General features: G+C 48.6%; 2 protein-coding genes across 2 annotated transcripts; both read left to right on the forward strand.

Annotated features, from left to right (window-relative positions):
* Nucleotides 1-5220: 5220 nt before the first annotated feature.
* On the forward strand, nt 5221-9470 carry LOC117842548 (putative G-type lectin S-receptor-like serine/threonine-protein kinase At1g61610). Its single transcript, XM_034723021.2, has 7 exons — nt 5221-7212; nt 7350-7451; nt 7535-7734; nt 7865-8072; nt 8158-8395; nt 8486-8636; nt 8773-9470. Exons 1-7 carry the CDS (start codon nt 5847-5849, stop codon nt 9073-9075), a joined length of 2568 nt encoding a protein of 855 aa, XP_034578912.1. The 5' UTR covers nt 5221-5846; the 3' UTR covers nt 9076-9470.
* A 1700-nt stretch (nt 9471-11170) lies between these two features.
* On the forward strand, nt 11171-13597 carry LOC140221936 (uncharacterized). Its single transcript, XM_072291894.1, has 6 exons — nt 11171-11248; nt 11646-11675; nt 11950-12017; nt 12204-12322; nt 12470-12586; nt 13503-13597. Exons 1-6 carry the CDS (start codon nt 11171-11173, stop codon nt 13595-13597), a joined length of 507 nt encoding a protein of 168 aa, XP_072147995.1.
* The last annotated feature ends 380 nt before the right edge of the window (nt 13598-13977 follow it).

The following is a 13977-nucleotide window of genomic DNA, read 5'->3' on the forward strand; positions in this document are numbered from 1 at the left end:
CCCAACTATTCCTTCCCTGCCGAGCCATGCAGCCGTGCGTTGTCGAGCCATGCAGCCGAGCCGCGACGAGCTGCTGGACCCAGCGATTGCTTCCGTCGCATTTGGGGCGCCCTCCACGCGTCGGCCGAGCGCATGGGTATGCACCGGATGCGTTGTGCATCCGGTGTGCACCTAATTTTCTTCCCGCTTCGTCTTGCTTTGCTTGATGCCCCTCTTACAGCTTTGGGCCCATCTGCAAGGCTCCAAGCCAACAAATGGCATCACGTTGTCGCGCCTGGCCACCGAATTGACCTCCAGTCCAGCGACCAGCATCCACACCAACCGCGAGACGGCGCATCCTACAGTGACATGCGCGGATAAGTTAGCGGACACGGCAATCTCTGCTATGTAGCAGAACGAGGCCATGCTGCGGTCTTGCGGCGGGGACCGAGCACCGTGCACCGGTGTGGCGGTGCCAAGCCCGGCTCCTTGCCGCGACTGGCGTCGAGGTAGTCCTTAACGCAGCCGAGCGCGTCCTCCTGGAAAGCCTCGACCTTGAGCTGCTGCCCCTCATCACACAGTCGCTGGCGCGGTCAGGTTATGGAGGCAAAGGGCTACACAGCTCCACGCGCGCAGGGTGCCGACTACCGAGGGAGACCTGCTGCAGCCTGCAGGCAACAAGTAGTGCCGCCACCCCGCCGCGCGTGGGCAAGGCTGCCGCGGCGTCCCACGACGCGACCGTGAGCGGGAGCAGCGCCGGCAGCTCGGCACCGCCGGATCCAGCACGCTGCAGTGCAGAGGTGGGGCACAACGACGGCGCTTGGCACCCTGTGTCCGAAGACACGATGACGGCAAGCACGGAGACAACCTACTCGGGGGTGGGGGGGTGGGGGGGGGGGGGGGGTGGGGGGGACGGGAGGAGTCGAGCCGCGCCGCCAGCAGGAACACGGCGCTGGCGAGGGTGGCCGACAGCTCAGCGAGCGAAGTTGGACGACCTGTGGCGCAAGAAGACCTGGAGGACGCCGCCGCGGCGGGCACCGCCTCCTGTAGGCGGAGGCACTCCGCGAGGCCGGCCGGGGTCCCCGGACTCCGGAGGCTCGAGCCCAAGATGAAGAAGAGTTCAGACCGGAGCGATGAGCAGCGTCAGCTAGACGAAATCGATGAAATCGTCGTGCGAGACTGAGAGAGGAGTAGGGGAATAGAAGGGCAAGATGGACATTTTGGCTCGCCGTGAGCTCCCGTTCCCACTGAACTGGACGGCAGTGGCACTGAGGTCTAAACAAAATTGAACTGATGTCACGAAGGGCGTGAGAACTTGGTGCGTAAAGAATTGCCTCTTTACCATATACCTTCACCTGCTGCATAGTGTAATATAATGAACTAATGATCATTTCATTTGATCTGCACTCTGCACTGTAGAAGCTGTTGTTTTTAGTCTATTGTTATTAAACCTATAAGAGAGTCTTTCACTATGCCAATTTTCAAATGTCCTAATTAGATAATTGCAGAGACCGAACTACCGCCGTGCCACATTTTCGCACTATTCATGCTATTGCTGGCAATCTTTTCATTCAGTTCAAGCCTGCTAAAAATGCAAACATATGAGTAGAGAGAGACTTGCTGCCCTTTTAATGCAGTATAGAGGGAAGTTTAGGCTAGAAATTTAGAACAAATACTTGACTACTAATGTAGCACCAACAACAGGGATACAAGCCTATAGCGGGCGCGGCGGAGCGCGCCGCTCTTCCATGAGAACAGGACATCAGTAGTTGTACCAAATTCTTAGCGTCTACCTATTTGGCTATTTGAGCACAGTTTATCTCGTATTCACCAAATTGATTTTGCGACTTTGCACACTCGCTCGCACACGCTGGCGCAGCAGCGAGCAAGCCAGCTAGCTAGTCGAGGCGGAAGAAACTGAGCCATAGCAGCAGCAGCGGTGGACTCCTACGTAACTCGCGGAAGCTGGTTTAAGGCATACAACTTTAAAGTCCGTTCGACCCATCTAACATAACCATCACAGCCCATCAATCTTTCTCCATATATATTATTCAACATTTCCTTACACTAATTCAACGATCCGTAAGTCCTATTTCAACATTTCGAATATGCTAACTCAACATTGCACGGAGATTAGATATTTATTTTTGACTTGCTCCCCCACCTCACATAGATTTTTCCACGTGTGATACACGCTTCAACATTTTCTTACAACTGATCAACAATTTGCAAACCCTGATACATCATTTCGAATATACTAATTCAACATGTCACGGGTCAGATATTTATTTATAGTTGGCTTGAGGGATGAGGTATTTATTTACGGTTGGATTGCTCCGCCACCTTTTCTTAGCCATACATGTACTATAACACGGAAACCATGTAAAAAAAATTGTGGAAGTTATATATAGGTTTCCCGGCAGTAGTGGGCCTAGTGGCCCATGAGAGACTGTCTTGGGCCGCTAGCGGCTCGGCCGCACGGCACGAGTTAGCCATAGCTCTGTTCCACATCTCCTTTTTCCTCTCAGCTGGATCCCTGTTCATGCTGCTGAGCTTCTTCCTCCCCGGGACGTCCACACGGTTCCGGCATCAGTGCTGGCAGACCGCCGCCGTGGCCTTCTTCTCGGCGGCCGTGATCACGAGGCGGCATCCGGTGGTCTGGTCCCCGGTGATCCGCCGCTGGTCCGGCCAGCGGAACCAGAAGCCCAAGCCGCCGCGTCCCGTCGGCTATTGAAGGTGAAGGCTGAAGGAAGGCTGAAGGGGCGACGACTGACAATGTTCGTGAAGGCGATGGTGCTTGTCTGTTTGATGATGAGTTGACGATCAAGTTCGTGAAGTAGTGATGCTATTTGTGAAAGTTGTTTTCCTGGATGCTAACTATTGGATGATTCGGTGATCCGTGTAATTGTTTCGTTTAAAGACATCAGTACCACTTGTTGATCACCATGCTGTTGGAGTTCTTGGAGCTGTCCCCTGACTGCTCTGTTTCAGTGTTCCTTTGTGCAAAATACGCAGGCCTGTTTGGGGCAACAAGTGACTTTCTTCCGTTCTCGAAGATACGCAGGCCTGTTGGGGCTACAAGACTTTTTTCCGTTCTCCAAGATACGCAGGCCTGTTTGGGCAACAGATTTTAGTGAAACAATAATCTGAGCAAGCTAATTGAACATAACTTACTACGTTCCGACAACTCGCTTAGTATTTGCTTGCTCTTATTGTCGCCAAAGATTCTTGCCATGCCAAAATCTGATATCTTTGGGTTCATCGCTGCACCCAACAAAATGTTGCTCGCCTGTGGATGATTGTCAGTCTTCTTAATGGAGGCAAAGAAGACCTCGAGCAACCCCTTTGATTATCTTCAAACTCGTGGCCAATCCAGGCATCCAACGCTGATTTTCTTGCACTAACTGCAAAAGAGCAACATTTTCATGAGCAAGATGAACTGTTTTTCAGTGCTAATTCAGCAGTTGTGTGAAGCTACTAGAACATACTGAAAAGAGTAGCATATGCAAATCTAAGCTATGGCTTACTTTGTAAACGTTGCTTAAACCTCCTTCCCCAATCGTTGATGCTTCAGAGACGTTATCGGTTGCGACGAGTATCTCATTATATTTAACAAATGGGAGCTCAAGATTTTGGACTGGCATTTCGTGCCCATGTTCATCAGAAACATTCAGAACTCGCATGGCTCACCTCTTGCTATCGGCGGCCCTATATATTTTCTTGAGCATTTCTTCCATCATGCGAGTACAACACAAGTGTAAATTGTTGTGCATATACAGCACGGTTACCGCTCTATGGATGGAACTAGATGGTGAAAATATGCTATGACTGTAGTATCTTTGAACTTGGGAAAACATATGAAAATCCATGTAAAATTCCACCGCATTTCTCCTTCTCTTCCTACCTACAAAAGGTGGAGCGGATGCAATATATCAGGTGACCGTCTTCAGTTTTCTCAGTGGATGCTTCTTATTATCGAAAAGTGTTCGAAAGATCTGCCGCGATACGTCAGGGGTGGGCACCAAATGATTTCCGTATGATACTTGGAGCTGTCCCGTCTCAGTTATCGGTCATTACCCAGCACACTTGGCTCCTGACGCGCGCAGTAGAGGCGATGAGCATCACCAATTCACCATCATGCATGGGTACGTTGCCCAGCTTGGCAAGACAGTGCAACTGCCACCGCCTGAGAATGGCGTAAGGCCGGCGAAACGCGCCGGCTGGGAGAGCCTTCACCGGCCGCCGACGGTGTATGGGGCGCCGCCGTATGCCACGGTGGGTGGTATGATCGACGTTCCATTTCGTTGTGCAGCTGTGCCAACACCTGGGATCAACGCACAGCGCACTAGTAGTGTAGTGACCGGGAAGAAAATTCTATGCGGCGGTGTCGCACCACGATCCACCGGCGGTCACCGTCTACAATGGCGCTGGCGCCCAACACCGTGCGTGGTTGCTACTCTCCGGCAGTCCGGCGCGCATCGATCGCCGGCCTTGTGCCGTACTGCCGTTCTTGCAGACGGCCGCCACCGCCTTGCCTTGCCAAGCCGGCAAGCCTTCGAGACGTCCACCTACTACGTCCCTCCGCGACGAGCCGACGAGCCAGCCCATCATTTGCGGCAGCGCGCCTCCAGGACAGGTGCATGCATTTTAGTTGGATCGATCAGCCTCGTGCAAATTTTCAACAAATTCCAACGACACGTCCAGCGCAAGAGGCTGTTCACTTGCACCAAAAGAAAGAGAGGGAAACAAAGAGGCTGTTCACTTGCTCTGCGAAAACAATTGGGAGCTGTTCCTTACATGAATCCACCGCATAACCGTCTCTGTCCATCTCAGTATCTTACTGAGATGATGGCATAAATTTAGCAAGTGTCGCGCCGCAGTAGACTAGATACGTCATCGATTCATCATAATATGAGTAGCCTTGGAGTGGCATAGATAAGAACGACCAGAACTAGAACTGTCAGTCTCCCTTCTTAACGGTTCCTGTCATGGTTCCGGCCGGTGCAAACCAAATTCAAGTACGGTGTTTTTTTTTGAAATGAACCAAGCTAAGTACGGTGTCTTGAACTTATAGTTTACTTCCTATGCCAATTGAACTTTTGGACGTTACCTAGCCAACAGTGCAATTGCATCGACCTAATCATTTTTCTCGTGAGAATACATGCAGCAGGTTGTTGATCCTCAGCAGTCCTCGTCATAGTTTGGGTTCATTTGGTAGGATTGTGGCTGAAACGACTCTGGCTATAGTTTCTTTGGTGGAGCAGCTTTTTTTTCTCCGACTTATCTGGTTGGAAAAACGTTTGGCAAAACGGCTTCTCCTGGTAGTTTAAAATTTCTTTTATTCTCATCTTATCCATTCATCTCTGCCGGCCGGCCATCCATCTCTATCCTTTATGCTCCCGCTGACTGGCTGCCTCACCCCTGCTGCCGTCAAGCTCTCCCCCACCCGCGGCTCGTCCGCGCCGCGGTTGAGCTTCGCCCGCGACTCGTCCACGCCGCCGTCGAGTTCCCCACCCCCGATGCGCCTACGCGCGCCGGCCTCCTCCATGCACCCACCAGCCAACTCGCCCCTGCCTCCATGGTCAAACTAGGGAGTTTAACCCCGGGAGCAAGATGGAGCCGTGGGGAGCCTATTTTTTGGGCTCCGTCTCCATCAATCTGCTCCAATCACCGTATTTTGCGGAGCTCTGATGGTGGAGCCATTTCTTCCCCCACCCCTTTAGCAAGGCTTCGAAAAAAACCGGTGGTGAAGCTGGTTCGGAAGTTCTGCCTAAGGGGCCTTTATTAGATCTCCAGTTCTCCACCTCCACTCCACGTGAAACCAGCACTACCACTTGAGCCTTTGAGAACGGAGAGAGATCACAAAAATGCTAAGCTGGCTGCCCACCTTGATGGATCGGCCGGCCTCATCCTACGTCGCCGCCGTCCTCCTCTTCTTGCTTTTGCGGCCATTATTGTGTGCGTCCGACGACCGGCTTGTCCTCGGCAAGGCGCTCTCGCCTGGCACACCACTCGTCTCCGATGGCGGCGCCTTCGCGTTGGGCTTCTTCTCCCCGCCCAACTCCGACTCATCGTCACTGTACCTTGGCATCTGGTACAACAACATCCCAAAGCTCACCGTGGTGTGGGTGGCCGACCAGGCCGCCCCCATCACCGGCGACCATCTTTCATCCACCCCACCGGGCACGCTCGCCCTGACCAATGCCAGCAACCTGGTCTTGTCCGACGCCACCGGCCGAGTGCTCTGGACGACGAACGTCACCGCCGACGACGCGGTGGCCTCGCCGTCGTCGAGCTCGAGCCCTATGGCCGTGCTTCAGAACACCGGCAACCTCGTCGTACGGTCCCCGAACGGCACCGCCTTGTGGCAGAGCTTCGAGCACCCCGGCGACGCCTACCTGCCCAACATGAAGATCGGGATCGTCTACCGGACGCACTACGGCGTGCGCCTCGTCTCGTGGAAGGGCCCCGCGGACCCGTCGCCGGGGAGCTTCACCTTCGGCGCGGACCCGGACAGGCCCCTCGAGCTGGTCATCTGGAACGGGACGCGCGTTCACTGGCGCAATTCGCCGTGGGAGGGCTACATGGTGGACAGCAACTACCAGAAGGGCGGCGGCAGGTCCGCCATCTACAGGGCGGTCTACAACAGCGACGAGGAGATATACGCCGCCTACACCCTCTCCGACGGCGCGCCGCCCATGCAGTACCGGCTGAGCTACTCCGGCGACCTGGAGCTGCAGAGCTGGAGCAACGACTCGTCGGCGTGGGTCACGATCATTAGGTACCCTACCCGCGCCTGCAGCGCCTTCGGCTACTGCGGCGCTTTCGGCTACTGCGACAACAGCACGGACGCCGCCGTGCCGGCGTGCCGCTGCGTCGAAGGGTTCGAGCCGGCGAGCGGTGCCGGCTGGAGCCGCGGTGACTTCTCGCGCGGGTGCCGCCGGAAGGAGCCCGTGCGATGCGCCGACGGCTTCGCGGCGGTGCCGAACATGAAGCTGCCGTATGGGTACACGCTGGTGGCGAACCGGAGCTTGGAGGAGTGCGCGGCGGGGTGCAGCCGCGACTGCGCCTGCGTCGCGTACGCGTATGCGAACTTGAGCACCAGCGCCACCAAGAGGGACCCCACCAGGTGCCTGGTGTGGACCGGCGAGCTGATCGACATGGAGAAAGTCGTCGGGACCTGGGGTGACTTCGGTGAGACGCTCTACCTCCGGCTTGCCGGCGCCGGCGCAGGTACTGAGTATTATTGTTCCACTAATCCACTCCCATGTTTTCGTGTGGTGGCGTCAGCCTCAGAAATAGATTTCATCAGACGTTTAATTTGATGGCTAATGCAGAAAAGGAAATGAGCATTGCCTTTTTTTTTTCAGGCAGGGGGGCAAGGAAAAATGTAGTGAAATTTGCAGTTCCGGTGCTTTTGGCAAGTGTTCTTATACCCATATGCATCTTCATATGTTTTCCCAAGTTCAAAGGTAAATTATAGATTTCTTTATATCTACCAGTTCCATTACAATATGCGCAACAATTAACACTTGTGCGTTCCTCATGAGAGAAGAAATGCTGAAGAAAATCAACGGGGAAAATAGCAAGAGGCGAGCAATGCGAGTTTTGAGTATTTCTGATGAACTAGGGCATGAAATCCCTGCCCAAGATCTTGAGCTCCCATTCATGAGATATAATGATATACTAATTGCAACGGATAACTTCTCTGAAGCGTCAATGATTGGGAAAGGAGGTTTCGGCAAAGTTTACAAAGTAGGTCACCTAGTGGTAGTTTTTTGCTGTTCACATTCACAAGTTGCTGAAAAAAAATTGCATATTGAATTGGTTTTTTTTTTTCCTTCGAAGACTACTAACATACGAAGAACCTCTTACAATTCTGAAGGGAGTGTTAGGTTGTCGGGAAGTTGCTGTCAAAAGGCTTAGTATTGGTTCCAAGCAGGGATTAGTGGAGTTCAGAAATGAGGTACTATTGATTGCCAAGCTACAGCACAGAAATCTTGTTCGACTTATCGGCTGTTGCATGGAAGGAGATGAAAAACTGTTGGTCTATGAGTATTTGCCCAACAAGAGCTTGGATGCTACTCTATTCAGTATGTTCTAGTATCTCTCCACAAGCTGCCCAGATAGTGCTGAAAAACCAGTTCATCTTGCTCATGAAATGTGGCTCATGTGCAGGCAGTACAAGAAAATCAGTGCTGGATTGGTCCATGCGATTCAAGATAATCAAAGGAGTTGCTCGAGGACTTCTTTACCTCCATCAAGATTCAAGACTGACAATCATCCACAGAGATCTTAAGTCGAGCAACATTTTGCTGGATGGAACCATGAACCCAAAGATATCAGACTTCGGCATGGCAAGAATCTTTGGTGACAATCAAGAACAAGCAAACACTAAGCGGGTCGTCGGAACATAGTAAGTTCCATTCAATTATTTTGATCAAATTAACGTTTCATTGAACCTGTTGCAATGACTAATGTTTTCAACCCATACTGGTCAATTTAGTGGCTACATGGCTCCTGAATATGCTATGGAGGGCATCTTTTCTGTGAAGTCTGATGTCTATAGCTTCGGCGTATTGCTCTTGGAGATTATAAGTGGTGTTAGGATAAGTTCCACTGATTACATTGAAGACTTCCCAAATCTTATAGTCTATGTAAGTATTATTATACTTTATGAATTCTACACAAGATTTGAAAATCTCAAAGTTGATATTCTAGGGAGGAGTATAAATGGAAACACCAATCTCAAAGTTAAGGGGCTCAAATGAATCTGCATGATGTTTGTTACAGGCATGGAACCTATGGCATGATGGTAAGGCAGAGACTATGATAGATTCATGTGTTGTGTCAGGTTGCATTGTGGATGAAGCTATGCTTTGTATCCATGTAGCACTACTGTGTGTTCAGGAAAACCTGAATGATCGGCCAACCATGTCGTCTGTTGTGCGTATCTTGGATAATGGAAGCAAGTCACTTCAGGCGCCAAATAGGCCTGCATATTTTGCAGAAAGGAATAATGAAGCAGAGCAGACAGGAGACAGCGCCAAGAACTCTAACAACACTGTGACTCTTACAGTTCTGGAGGGACGATAGAGCAATCTTGGTGTGAGTCAGATATGATGGCGGTGCCGGGCGAGAGCCTCTCGCCTGGGGCAAGCTTGTCATCGGAAGTGCACAAGGCCGGCAAGAGGAGGAAGGCTGCGATGCAGATAGAAACGGAATTCATGGAGGCAGACTCGCTTTGGTGCTACGTTGTGAACGAGAAATCTTCCTGAGAGTTGTAGTGGAGATGCAAGTGAGCAGCTGACTACTTGGAACTTGGAAGTCTTTGGTTCGTGCGCAATGATGCAACACTTTTAACATTTTCTCGTAGATCATATGTAATGGAGTTGAATAACCTAGTACATTAGCAGTTCAGTTGTACACATCGAAGCAGTTGTTACTTTGCCTCTTTTTAGAGTTGTTAATGTAGCATTCGCTTCGCTGCCTATTGTGTGGATCGCCTGCCATTTTAAAGTGTCGCTGATGTACTCTGTCACTAAGTATGTTGTCAGCTATGGGTCGCTGTTGGATCGGACTTACAGCCGCCCCCCAAGTGTGGGATCTGATCATTTAAAATGACCGCCGTCTGATGGTAATTGGTTTGGGTCATCTCTGATTAGGTTGCAGTACGAACAAAGCTTTCTGATAAACAGACGTGACTCTATATGCTTTCAAGTGGGGATTTAGTCGCAGTCGGTGTTAACACTACTGTATTGGATACAAACCTTATCGGACCAAGACGAAAGAGCTGATATGACCGACTATCGGTGATAATTATAATTATAAATTTCGGTGATTCAAATTTGAAAAGAGGAGGATATCTCTGCAGCTAAAAAAGCAAAACTGAGTAAAAAAAATTTCGGTCCGCCATCCATCCTTTCGCCCGTCCGTTGCCTCCATTCGCGTTCGCGCTGATCGCGTACGCCGTCGATCCGATCGAGCCCTTCCGACGTCCCTCACCTTCCCACCACAATCGCGCCTTCAACAGTGACCCTCCGATCCAACCCCACGCGCCCTCCCTCATCGCCTCACGCAGCCATCGCCGCCGTCTCGCCTCCGCCATCGACGCCGTCTCGCCTCCGCCATCGACCACGCCATCGCCTCGACCACGCGCCGCCATCGCCTCCACCCCGCGCCATCGTCTCCTCCAACACACGCCGCTGTCTCATCCAACTGGGGGCTGAGGTCTCCTCCGACCCAACGCCATCATCTCCTACGGCCCGGCACCGAGGTCTCCTCCAATCCGGCGCCGCCCTCTCCCCCAACCCTGTCGTCGCCGCCTGGATCATCTGTACGTGTCCACCCTTGCGGCCGTCCTCCGCGGCGCCGCCCGACTGCTGCCACCATAGGTTCGGTGGCCCCTAGACGCCGATGAAGTGGGCACTCGCCCTACATCCCATCCCAGCGCGGGAGCGGCCGTCGGAGAGGGAGGTCGGTTCCCTTTGTCGCTGCCGCTCAGCCTCAATTGACTGGTAAGAGTAAAGCTTTTTCCTCAATCATCCTCCAGTTGTGATTATACACTACTACTACGGCTCATCCTCAATTAGTCTCCATATTCATGAATCAGAAAGCGCAAAGCGCATATTTGTTGGTTACTTGATTAAAGCATTCCTCATCATAGGGAAAATGTTAATCTATAACCGAAGGACTGCATTGCTCTTGATGTGAACCTGCATACATTTCTATAACTGAAGGATTAGCTGCAGAAAAGGATTCTCAGGTTTCTCCATTGTATAAAACCAGTCGCGCAGAGTATTGCTTTTGGTGTTTGGAAATAGATATATGGAGGCTATTCTTTTTTCTCACTATTCTACAGAGGTTTAGAAAACCTATTGTTGTGAACATAAGCATATTCCTGTTACTGTTTAAAGTAAATGTGCTATTCAGAACAGTCATGAGGTTTAGAAAATCAACATGTTTGGGACTTCCTTGAACGCAAAAGGAATTATTCAATCTTGCATTTTCTAACATACAATCCCTTCGTTCTCACCAGGAAAAATATCGTGCTGTCCGGTTCAACCTAAACTTGTGGTCATCAGGCAGAAGGTTTGCAAATGGGAGACTGAACATCACTTTCCCTCTACTTCTTAAATTTGATTTATGATCAAACTAGCCTGAAAACACAAAAAATGACTCAAATAAACAGATGACTAATGAGGTCGGAAGGTCATTGTTTGCTAATGCTGGAGAACTGGGAGTGCCAGTTGGAATAATGGTGATGAAGGTAAAAAATGCATTCCTCTATTAGATGTATGTGCACTTACTATTGGACTTTGGGATTCCGACAGCAAGAATAATGTAGCAATATGTTCACATCGTAAAGAGGAGAAGAAGGGCTCACATTCGAACAAAGATTCACATATTATATATTGTCAGGTTGTGCAATTCTAGAGCCAGAAGAACTGAGTAAACTAATAGTCCAGACAAATGCGAACTTTTAGCCCTGTTAGTTACACAAGTCACTTGTTACATGAGCTTCATGAAAATCCTGTCTGCATCTTTTTTGCAAAATAAAATTGTATGAATAGGCTCCTTGAATATAAAGCAACAGGGACTTAATTATGCTCTTTGTTACAAAGTTAGAATTATATAATTATTCCTTGTTGTTCTTGTGTATGCAGGGAATTATTCTATATATTCAGGAAATAGATGTTGTGGACAACTTCTTTGGCAAGAAGTTCCACTGCAGGAACAAGGGCCCACCTCCTCCAGGAGATGCTAGTTAGTTTAGATTCAGATTAGAGATAGAGTTGGAATTAGTTGGGATTTTGTAAGCCGGCCCATTATATAAGAGTCCTGATGCTTTAGATTAGGTTTAAGCAGAAGATAAACCTCAGAGCTCAGAGCCTCCTAGGGAGGGCGAGCAGATTGTTTATCAATCTGCTCATCATGTTCTTAGTCAATCAACTAGCCATATCAATAGAGGAGCTCTGTAGGGATATTCCTGAAACTACTGTTATTCTTGATCATATGGCTTTCTGCAAGCCACCAACGTAAACTTGTGTTTTTGCTTGTTCATAGTCTGTGTGAATGTAGTCATATGAAGCTATAGCCTGTAGTAGCTTATATTGCATTACAATACAAGGACAACTAAGAAGAGAGGGCATTCTCATTATTTCTAAACTTATCCAGATTCCCACAGGTAATCTCCAAAACCTCTTTATTTTGTCCATTGGCAGATCAATGTGGTCATGGAAAAAAACAGTTTTTATTGTGCAAATGAGCCTTTTTCAGTACCAGCTGACATTAGCACCCTCAGATTTTGTTGTCAGAGATCCAGGGGCAGTAACACTATTTTGTGAGGGGCAATACCTAACCTGATTTATTGTCAAGTAATGGCATCAAGAATAAAGTGCCAGATTGTAGAAGTTGTGCAGTTAATTCCATTCCTTCTATTTCTGTAACATTATACTTGCTCTAATGCCATGATGCGTTACTTCAAAAGTTTATGTCAAATATAGTGCTCTTTTCCGCATCTCAAGCGAAGCATATCCATATGAAGATACTGCTCAGCTTCTTTCCCGTGTGATATCTAACTATGGAGCCAATCGAATAATGTGGGAACAGTGAATTTGCATACCCACTGATAGTTTCAATTGGTCATAGACTCTAACAGTGCCTATGAGAAACCACTCTCAGTTAACTGATAGCATGCTCTGAAGTGTCGGATTAGCAAATTTGTCCGGTTTGCTTAAAAAAAAGATGGTGTAGTGTAGTGTAGTGTTGCTGGTAGGATAATATATTCCGGAGGAGCTAAATCAAGATTTTGTGTTCCTGCAATGATCTGTGCCATCACACCAACTTGCTGGATATGTGTTTGTTGTAATGTTTTAGAATAAATATATTCTGCATTATCTTTAACTCTAACAGGCTTCTACTCTGTAGCTGTTTTGCAGATTGCAGCAAGACTAATGTCCAGTGTGGACATACAGTCCAACTCTGCAAGGGAAAGTATACTGTATTAAGCATCCTATCATTGCAATTATTCTAATTTAGTTTTGCTGTGCACTAGATTTACTTAATCAAAACCTTATTTTCCTTTACTACTGAGATATGTAACCAGATCATGAAGATGCGATACCAGATGTACACTGACATTGCTTTCAGCCAAGTATTTAGTACAGGAAATTTCCCATGATGATACCCTGGCTATTTGTGCACTGGCAATGATCCCTCGATACCTTAAAGGTACTGAGATTTCATTTCCAAGAATTTTTGAGTAATGTTTGTCACATGGGTTCCTTTTTTTAATTGATAATGGAGAAATTCAAATGAATTAGCTTCCTGAACTACTAGAACCATATTTACACCTAGTCCCAGCAATTTCTTTAATATTGATATATCTTCAGTAGGCATGTGAGTGTGCAAAATCATTTCAATTATATTAGCAGCACATTGACTCAGAGCTAGGACTGGAATATTTTGTCTGCGGAAGATGCTTCCTCTAAGCCATAGGGAAGTATTCAGGTGCATCCCCTGCTCCGATTACCCTTTCATAATGAACATATATACATATGAAACTTGCAGCTGTTGGAGATCCAGTCATCAGCTATTGAGGATAGAAGAAGATTAAGCAATTAAAGAAGCAAGAAGATTTTGCTAATCACCTTCTGTTGCCTGGTTTGGTATCTCAATGGAACAAGCGGTTCTTCATTTTTTTGATTGATGAAACTGAAGATGCAATCAAGTAGAGGAACATCACACTGGACCATGTTGTATGTTGTACAGTAGTCAGTAGAATATATGGTTCCTAAATAGGTGTTTGGATACGAGGTGCTAAACTTTAGCAGGATCACATCGGATGTTTGGATGCTAATTAGGAGGACTAAATATGAGCTAATTACAAAACTAATTGCACAGATGGAGTCTAATTCGCGAGATGAATCTATTAAGGCTAATTAATCCATCATTAGCAAATGGTTACTGTAGCACCACATTGTCAAATCATGGACT

Source organism: Setaria viridis, chromosome 2 (assembly GCF_005286985.2).
Source record: "Setaria viridis chromosome 2, Setaria_viridis_v4.0, whole genome shotgun sequence".
NCBI lineage: Eukaryota > Viridiplantae > Streptophyta > Magnoliopsida > Poales > Poaceae > Setaria > Setaria viridis.